This window comes from Acanthopagrus latus, chromosome 5 (genome assembly GCF_904848185.1).
Source record: "Acanthopagrus latus isolate v.2019 chromosome 5, fAcaLat1.1, whole genome shotgun sequence".
In the NCBI taxonomy this organism is placed as follows: Eukaryota; Metazoa; Chordata; class Actinopteri; order Spariformes; family Sparidae; genus Acanthopagrus; species Acanthopagrus latus.
Genome location: NC_051043.1, coordinates 4,954,406 through 4,964,651, shown reverse-complemented (window position 1 = coordinate 4,964,651; position 10,246 = coordinate 4,954,406). Strand labels below are relative to the sequence as shown.

The 10,246-nt window shown below is 42.9% G+C and overlaps 1 protein-coding gene across 1 annotated transcript in view; it reads left to right on the top strand.

The window, feature by feature from the left end:
• Window positions 1-310: 310 nt before the first annotated feature.
• The window catches only part of si:dkeyp-14d3.1 (transmembrane protein 132C), a 175,555-nt gene continuing 165,619 nt past the window's right edge, over window positions 311-10,246 (top strand). Inside the window, exon 1 of the mRNA XM_037098900.1 lies at window positions 311-1,704. Coding sequence (XP_036954795.1) covers window positions 1,659-1,704 — 46 coding nt within the window. The 5' untranslated portion in view covers window positions 311-1,658. The remainder of the gene's footprint in view (window positions 1,705-10,246) is intronic.

Sequence of the window (10,246 nt, the reverse complement as noted above, 5' to 3'; positions counted from 1 at the left end):
TTTTTTTTTCTCTATCAGAAAAAAACAGTGAAATACTTACAGCCAGTCTAAAAGAATTAAAAAATAAACTGAAAACATGAAAGGATGGCGGACAGGTCGTGCCAGTCTCACATCCTGTCTTGGAGTCCAAGTCACAAGGACTCAAGTCCACATCTCTGAGTCATGCTGGGACTGAGCCCAGGCAGAGCCCGTCCCTCATGGCTCTCATAAGTTTGGGAAGTAAAGTGAATACATGTATGAAGCAGGCTAGTGTCAGTAGAAATGGTGACACTAGAAACTCACCGCTGAGCGCCACACTGCAGTGAAACCCTCACAGACAGCTGGAGATTTTCTAGGACCTTCAATCTCTTTAATAGCTGATTTCTGATTTCTTCTCTATTACAGTGTCCTCAGAATTTATTTTGTCCTCCACCTCCACATCCGAGCTGCTGTGTTCAGTTCAGTACGGGTGCCACAAGGGGTCACTAGTGCCTGCCAAGTAGCGCAATCATGCAATCACTGTGGCATGTCCGAGAACAACTTTTAAAGTCATTGGTTTTGCCCACAGAGGGCAAAGGTTCCTGTGGGAGCTGCAGGGCATTTAGACTGAAGGTAAAGACGTGAGTTTGGTGGGTGGGGGGAAAAAAAGGCGCATCGACAGTCCGACTAGAACATTAGCGGTGCTTCACACTTCAGGGAGATGCATTCAGTTTGAATGTGACTTGGTCAAAGTGTTCTGGCGGTGCATGCTCATGTTGATTCTCCCCGCTACCTGTGAGGATGGCGCGCTGCCGGTGCGCCGGGCGCCTCCCGCTGTGCGCCACTGTCACTTCTTGTCGCTTTCTTCCTCTCCTCTCGCTTTCCTCGACGCGCATTGGACGGCTGACGGTGCGTAAGCTCCACTGATACTGTAGCCCTCAAACCTGTCTGCATAAACATCGGAAGATGACGGCGTGAAAACCGGACATCGGCAGACTTGTTTGAACCACTCGGTGCCAAAGTGTGATAAGAAGTGGCGGCTGAACGCTCGGCTCCCGGACCAGAGCCGTGCGCGCTGAGTTAACGCCGAGGACTTCACGAAAGGTCGCCCGGGTGTGGATGTACGCCGACACATGCTGCAATTTGAACTACTTTTGTATATTTGTCATATGTCGGGCTGGAGCTGCTCTCACTCGTCCCCGCACAACACCGCACGGCTGCCAACTTCAGGAGTGATGCGGAGGACACGCACGGACCAGCACGCTAAGAGGGACTGAACGCGTTTTCATTTAGGAGAAAACACTTTTTCTTTTTTGAAGCTCACTGAGAGAGTCGTTTGAAGGATGCCTCACAGCAGACGGCTCGCTCCCGGTTTATTCTCATGAGCGTCTCCTCTCCAAAAAGAAAAGAAAAAAAAATGGCTCAAAGAGTGATGCAAAGCTGCGCGCAAGTTCCCTCTCTCCAAGCGCTGAATTTTCCGGAGAAAAAAAACAACCAAGTAGGACATTAGAGAAGAAGCTGTCAGCAGTTTTTTTTTTTTTTTTTTTTTTTTTGGATGAGGCATGACATTGTTTCCAGAAAAGTTGCTCTCTCACATTTTGCAAACGATGCTGCAAAAAGGCTCCTTTCCTTTAGATTGAATCACTCTGGCGCCTGCAGCATTTCCGGATATTCTCGTTTTCCTAAAAGCTGAAAGAAACATGTTGCACATCCTCGCGCTTCAGTCGGCGGTGTTACTTTTTGGAGGTAAGCACAATGTTTTTTTTTTTTTTTAAATGTAATTATTATTATGATTTAATTTTTTTTTTACCCCGTCTGCCCATGTGTCTACTAGTCCACCGGTTCAAATGAGCAGGAAATGTGTTTCTCTTACTAAGAATATGTAGCCAAACATGAAGAAGTTGAACAGAAGCTGTGGCCGACATACAGAAGCAGTCTGTGCCATGAGCCAGGTGAAAGCAACACATCCTACCTGAGGAGCCTGAGTCACTGATGTAAGGCTCAGGCTGCTTTCACAATGTACAAGTGCCACACTGTGTTGTTCTGAATAGTATCTAATTAAGGTAGACTGTAAGACAATGACTGCAGTGTATATATGTGCAGTTAATAGGTACTATGAAGGACCCACCGCAGCCAGTGATGACAGGCTTTGCGCCTGTACAGCAGCTCTGGCTTTAAATAATATTTACACCCTGAATATTTGAGGATGACACGGGCTCTGCTGTGCAACAGAAGCATCTGGAGCTTTGTCACCTCTTGTCTTGAAAATTCATAATTATTTTAATGGAAAAGTTACAGAGCTGTGCCGAGGTGGGACGGCGTCGCTGCATGCAGTGAACTGATACCTGTGTTACCCTTTCCCTCTCTGTCTATCTGCATTCTTGCTGAAACACTTACAGTGTAAATGGCATCCTCTGTGCACACGACATGGCATCAGGCATTCAGCGCCACAGGGAGAGGAGCAGCATTTACTTTGACTGCCCTGCAGCCAGAACCTGCAGGACTGATGGCAGCTAGTGATCTGGCTAATGAGCCCTCTCTGTCTTGTGGGGGGAAAAGTTTAACCCAAATTGTGTTTGGAAAATGTGTCCCGCTCAGGACTGTAGGACTGCAGTTAGTGATTATTATCAGCCTTCATAAATGTATTGATTAACCGGTTACCTGTTTGGCGTCAGAAAATGGTGAGTCAGTGTTCCTAAAGCCCACGGATGGAAAGAGCTTCAGTTTACTGTCACAGAGGAAGGGAAGAAAACAGACAATATTCAGAAGTGAAAAAGCTGGAGAAAGAAGATTTGGACTTGTTTTTTCTTAAATAATGACTCAAGAGATCATCAAAAAAAAAAAATGTCGCAGCTCTGCACATTTTAGAGTTTTCACTGGAGACCTGGTTCTAGCAGCTGTTCTTCATACAACATTTGTATAGCTTTGCCGCAGCAAATCGTCAAATTAATATCAACCCCTATGCAAAACAGGTTCGGCGACTGAGCCTTATTTGCATTTTATCTCACCCTGGGAATGGGACCCACTGTCTGATTGTACTCTCGGCCAACTATGTGTGATTTATAATAGAATAAAAGGAACACGCACTGATTCCCGGGAGAATTAAAGGTCAAGCATGTCCAGAGATTCGCCACGAAAACACTCAGACTGCATCTCGCACGCACACCTTGACAATTCTTCCCCCAGCTGCGAGGACGCCTCTTGTTTGACAGCGCCTCGATTACAAGAGCTGACTCACTGGCTTGAAGTGAGTGTAATGATGTTTGCCATATGCCAAGTCCTCCTCAGTAACCGCACGCAGTGTGATACTAATTGAGCATTGTGTGTCATGAAGCTGCAGGACACAGCTCCTCACTGTGAATAGTGATGAAAATTGATAACACACTCCAGGAAATGAGAGGATCAGATCTATGATAGAAAAACGCCTGCGCAGCAAAATGAACTCATAATTGCGGAGGGAAGTCGTCCTGCACTCTGGTTTAATTGTCGCTGTAGCCTTTGTTAAGAAAGACAGAAATATTATCAGGGCAGAAAGTTACTACACCTAAGATATCGCCTGCAGTCCATTGAGTAAAACGTCCCTTTGCCGAAGTAAAGATAAAGACTGGAGGTCTTTTTCAGTTTTCAGAGAACCAGCCTTATTCCGCTCATTTTAAAAAGGCTGTCCTCTCTATTAATTGAAGCCTCGAGGTGTCTTCCAGTGAGACACCTCGGTGGGATTCCTGCGAGGAATATCCAATCTTCCCTCCCTTCGTCTTATCCTTGAGCTTAACAAGATCCAAAAGGGGATCAAGCAAGGATAGCCTTCAGTCCACATCTTTAAGTACTGAGCACATAGCCCATGCTGTCTCTTGTCTCCTGTCCTCACGCCTCTATATCCCTCTCAAGGGATTCAGCTTGTCCTGTAGGATATTTTTCTTTGGAGCACCAACATTTTATTAACCCCGCGGAGACTCGGGGGCTTTTTCTCAGCGGAGAGTTTTTATCTGTAATTGTCCTCAGGAAGATCCACCGCTGTGGTCCCGCACCCGATTGCTGTGGCACACGTCCAGGTCCCCTTCCTCTTGCCCCTGGCAATCCTTTAAGACTCAGGACTCGTGTCCTTGAGCAAGCAAGGACCAAGAAATGAGAGAGAGGGGTGACATGCTGCCTGCACTGAAAATGTCGTCAAAACGTAATGGAAAAGGGAAATATGACTCACATCAATGGAATACAACGTGGACAAATAAGCTCGAGTATTTTAGTTTGAAGTGGCTTTTTGAATGCTTCTTAAAATTGTTGTCTTTGTTTTTGCATTCTGTCATTTGAATTTGACTGTGTCTCCTTGGTTTAGGCTGTACAACGTCAAATTCATTTAAACCATCAGCTGGACATTTAGACAGAATCAAAGACAATCACCAGTTATCTGCAGGGGCCTGATTAGCTCAGTGTGATTCCGTCGTAGTGTTTTATTGCTCCAAAAAAAATGTCCAAATCCAGGAAATCTCATTGAGAATTACTGATCCTACATTCTGTTTTAAAATTTTGACAGCTCATCAGTTCTACCTGTATCAGGAGCATATGGTCATTATATGTGTTAAGTGAGCTTGCACTGGATAAAGAACTGTAATGCTGCCTAAAAATCTTTCAAATAAAATGCAATTTTGCTAAAGTGAAGAGAAAGACTGGAGGTCTTTTTCTGTTTTCAGAGAATTGGCTGCATTCCTCACATTTATAAAAAAAAAAAAAAAAGACTGTCCACTCTGTTTACTGAAGCCGCTGGATGTGATTCCTGAGAGGAATAGCCTATCCCAATATCCAGTATCCAAATGCGTTTGTTTGCTTCCTGCCATACAACTGTCTCTTTGGTCTAGGTTGTGCAGTGTCAGCTTGAGTTTTGAATTTCTAACCAAACCTTTGACAGCTCATCAATTATACCTGCATCAGGAGTCAAGTGAGTCCCTGTGTTAAATAAACTTGCATTGAATAAAGACCTGTAACATTTCCTGGAATGTGTTGAAGGAAATAACAATCTGCTAAAGTCAAGATAAAGACTGCTGCAGTGAGACACCTCGCTGGGATTCCTGAGAGCAAAATCCAATATCTGATACCTTTAATTTAGGCTGTACAACAACTTAATTTCAAACACAACTCAAACATTTCTGAGAATTACAGATTGATACTTGAGTTTCAGGCCGATAACTTCAAATGTAGTTATTAATAACTTGAGTGACATATATGTGAAACACAGGTAGGATATTTTGCAGTTTAACAATACAATTAAAGGAGCTGTTGATAAGGAAAATTCATTTTAAAGTCTCATTCCCAACTTTGCCCGTCCTGTGGGATGGTGGCCGACCCGCCCTGCAATCCCAAAGCATCACTGTTTGATGAGTTGTGAAAGTGTTTAAAAAGGCATCAGTGCACTGAAACGGACAACTTCACTGAGAATTCAATAAGAAGAAAAATACCACAGGCATCTCCTTCTGCAAAATTCTTCATACTTCTCAAAAAAGTGTTCATATTCTTGCCATTCTATGCCAATACTGATATATCTGTGATAGGCCAATATTGGCTGAGATTATCAGCCAACTGATATATGGTTAGGGCTCTAATCACTAGCTAAACAAAGAGGCCTGATTTCATCAACAGTTCAGTGATTACTTCTATTTTTGTCTCCACTCCTCCTCGCAGTGTTTCATTTCACTGCAAGACTATAAATCCAGGAAAACTCTCCAGGAACTTTCACATCTGAGAGCACATCAGTTATACTTTTATCCAAAGTTAAATGAGTGTCTGTGTTAAGTGAGCTTGGGGTTTGATAAAAAAAAAAACCTTGTTAAGTCATTTTGCGGGTTTGCTGGTGTTCACTTGGTTCTGCTGTTTATTTACGGATGAGAGGACATGAATAGAACAGAAGAAATCCCTGGCTTCCTTTGCTGGTATTTTTCATCAAGGCTATCTTACAGCTGCGCTCTGAGCAGTCTGCGGTGCACGTCTGAGATCTGTGACGGAGGACACTGATAAAAAGAGGCAGGATTTCTCCTTCTCCCAAATGTAGTTTGGCACGGCTGAGGCGATTTCTGTAGTTCCTCTTCACGGAAGGGGAAAGGAAAAGAAAATCGCAGCTCGGTGCAGGCCGAGTGCGAATCTGTCTGCTGTGTAATTACCAACCACGACAAATGATTTACGCCCAACCTTTACGCTCTAAGTTTGTGCGTCAAACTGAGCACCTTTGTTTGTTTAATGACCACTTTATGAAACACAGCGAGTTGGTGGACTCCCTCCTTCTGCACTTTCACGCTCATTATACTTAAAGTGTGTGTGGGAGGCTTACATTGTAGCTTTTCCAATCACTGAGTCAAAAGTGGGTTTTTGCCCCCATAAATCCTCATATTCATCAGTGTAATGTCCTATAATATTTCCACAAAGCACATCTGCCCCGTGTTAATTGGCTCTTTATAACTGCCGTGATCTCACTTTCCATTTAATCAAATTTCATGATTAGGGAAGGTGAATGAAGGAAATCTGTGTAAAAGCTTTAAAGGGAGGGGTTGTAAATGTGTGTGTGTGCCTGAGGAGGCAGGTCATTGTAATAATTGCCCAACATGCTGATGCAGTGTTTGTGTGTTCTCTCATCAGTGGATAGTTGTGTCTGAACAGTGGACTTCCACTCCATAAATCTAGCGAGGTGTTCACAGCCTCGCTGCGTGCTCCAACAGAGAAAAACGCCGAAGACAAGCAGCAATTCGCACTTTAATGTAAAGACATGTCAGTTAAGTTGCATTTACATTTGTGAGGATTCAATTTAAAGGGTGACTCCACCCGTTTTACAAATAAAAGTGTGTTGACAGGTCTTGGGGAGTACTACTCCATAAAAAAAAGTGGAAAAGTGGTGTAAACCCCTCTGTGGCTCCAGAGAAAGCTGCATGTAATCTGATAAATCTCCTCCTGTGATGTCATTCAGTGGCTGAGTTGCACTGTAGGTAATGCAGGCACTAGGTTTTGAAAAAGAAGAAGAGGGACTGCTTTTCAAAAAATCTTGACCCGATGATGGCGCTAATGCAAGTTGGAAGATCATGGGACTGCCCACGTTGCTGCAGTTCGTTGTCTGTGTACCACAAATGTGTGTGCTAAATTTCATTTCCATCCACACAATAGTTGACATGTTTCACTCATTCCCAAACTTCAAGTAGGATTTTTCCATCCAATTGACGAGAAATTTCAGTCAGGTCGATCACACCAGTCGTACGCATAATTCATCCCCTGGACATTATGAATGTCTGTGCTGAGACCACAGCACCACTGCTGCTGACATGTCGGAAGCCATCGGTGAGAGTCAGCGGCTCTTGTTTGTGCAGTGTGTCCCTCACTGTTGGCACTAGTTGGTTCTTATCAGCGGTTTTCCAGCCGACTGAGCGTACTGAATTATCGGCGAAGCCCGTCAGTGAGAGAAATCATTCTGATTGGCTGTTCAGCTGACCGAATGCACAAGAAAGGACAAGCCTGTACCATCTTGTGAAGGGTTCACCGCATGGGTGGAATATAAAAAAATATAAGATGCATTACTCCTGAAGCTTCCAAAGAGGAACTGGATGTGATCACCACTCCACTGACTTCAAGAAAGGAAAAGCCCTTTGAGCCCTTAGTATTAAGAATTTCACCGTGTTAGTGCACTTTGCTGGTGCCAAATTTTTTATCAGACATGTTCTAAAGGTGGGAAAAATGGTGAGACTAGTGTAAAAAATGATGCTGCTTTATCATAACAATGGTTTAACATATCCGCAGTCCTGACTCTTCTGGTTTCCCTTCATGAATGGTTTAAACAGACAAGCGTAGGTGCAGCATGTGAGAACGAGTTGGCCATCAGCCGTAGTCTCTGTGGTGTGTTCAAATGCAGCTTTTTGGCAGATGCGTGTATTGTGAGGTGAATGATGTCAAAAACATTTTTAAACTTTTGCTAAGATGTCACTAAAACCAATCCAATTTAAGTTTCCCAAGAAATACTTTGAGCGGGATGAAGAAATCTTGTTTTTATTTTGGAGGCCGAAGAAAATAAATAAAATTTGGCAAAAAAAAAATGTACAGCTCAGAAATGCAGTAAGCCACAGCAGCAATTATTTGCCTGTTGAAGTGGCCACCTCCTGTGGTCACATCAGGGCAGTGGCCAGCACAGTAACTGATGCTAAGACCTTGCTCGCTGAGAAAAGAGTAAAGACTCTGGCATGCAGTTCATTAGTAATGCTTCCAGCTCTTAAACATATGCCTTGATGTTTTCTCCTGTTTACCTAGTTGGCATAGTGAGCCTTGATATGCAGCTACATCGTAAAATATTTCAGCCAGAAATGTTGAGGCTGCAGAGAAAGGCAAGAGCTCCCGTCACCACGACAGTATTCCTGCAGATAACGTACCCTGAAAATCCTTCTGCCTTTACTGTCTCAATTTTCCAACCAATTTCTTTGCTGTAAATTTAAACATTTTTTTTTTATTCTGTAAGATATATTACCACTGTTTACTGGAATTTAAAAGCTATTGAATCATTGGATATTTCAAATAAAAAAAAACCCAAAAGACTAAGAAAGCGGATTATGTTTTTATTACTTTAATAAATTAATAAATGTCATTAGCCCCGGAGCTTTCTTTGGAGACGAAAAAGTGCAAAGGCAGCATCCCACAATATTACATATTTATGTAATATATCCTGCATTAAGACTTAAACAATATGAATCCACCCCCCGAGAAACTTTATTTCCTTGTAACTGGGTCTTCTCTGCACGCACCGATGTGAATAGGAGAAAAAAAAAATAACATCAGCCTTTGTGATAAACTCTGTACACAGAATTATCTGCATGGGTATATTTTCTCCTCTTCCCACTCATTTATGGCTTTTTATATGCTGTTCCTCAGCTGAGTCTTGCTTCCTTGCTGTCAGCAGAGATGAATTCATAACTCCACGTGGTTATGCATTTTTGATTTGAGTAATCACAGGCAGGTGGCTGGACAAAAGGCTGTCACTACATCTGAGAGCGCGGAGCACTTGGTTGTGTGCGGAGCTGTCGCTGTCTATCAGAGGCATCAGAGCCTAATGCATTAGAGGCAATGATCTGACAGGTACATATTGTCAAGGCCCATTGACTTCTTTGTGGTGTGGCTGATTGATTGTCGAGATTATGTTAAAATGGGAGTCGCGCACCTCTTTGTGATTCAGAGTGCCGTGCTCATGCAGTAGAATGCTGAGCAGCAGCCTTAAAACCACCATCGAATTTTAATTCCAAAATATATTAGTTTTATCCCTCGAGCGGTCCGTTCTGTTCGTGAATAATCACTATTGTCTGCGGTGGCTGGAACAAGAGCGAAGAGTTTGTTGTGTCCTCTCATCTGTGACGGCAAAGCAAAGCGCAGCTGCATGAAGAATGAATTATGATAGGTGGAAAGGTGCCTCTGACACAGCACATTTTATAATGTGAATCAAAAAGCATTGGCCTAATATAAAACTCATTTGGATGTAGAAAGAAATCACTGTTTGAATCAACATATTTATTGCAAGGGAAGCAGCTGTGGGCTTAACACCAGCGTGACGTCACAGACTGATAGTTCAGCTCTGTGGAGGCTCACTTCCACTTGTGAGGCTTGTTTTCAGTTCAGAATGATGTATTCTGTCTGAGTTATCAGACAAATGCACAAGTTTGTCTCTTGTTTTCACTATCAACACTGGTGTATTACAGTCACTTTATCCGTATTAATTAGTGATGGGCAATACGGATATTATTACCTTATCGTGATTTGTGACTGTGATTTTGGATATCGGATATGACGTCGTCTTCTGGTTTTATATGCTGCATTACAGTAAAGTGATGTCATTTTAAGAACTTATCAGATTGTTCTGCTGGTTCCCCACTTAACCGTTACATCCACATTACTGATGATATTTATCAAAACATTTCATTCAAGGAGACTTTTTAATGTCATGGTTTGGGTTTTTGGTTTAGTGCTTGTTTCCTGTTTATATGTTGTACGGCTCAACCTCTAGCTCTTGTTTTCCCTCCCTTGTGATTGTCTGGATTAGGTTTGTCTGTCCCTGATTAGCCTCTTGTGTATTTAAGTCTTTGTCTTTGCCTCACTATTTGTCAGTTTGTCTTTTCTGTTTTCTTTGGCCTCTTGTTTTTATGGCCCTGTCTGCCCGTGTTAATTTTGTGGCTTGATTTTTGGACTTCAGATTTTAGACGACAGCTTCACTTTTAAAGCTTGCTTTTTGTTTTCACCCTGCCTGCCTTTGTGTGTCTTGCTGATTTCTTTCCCTTTTCCCCCG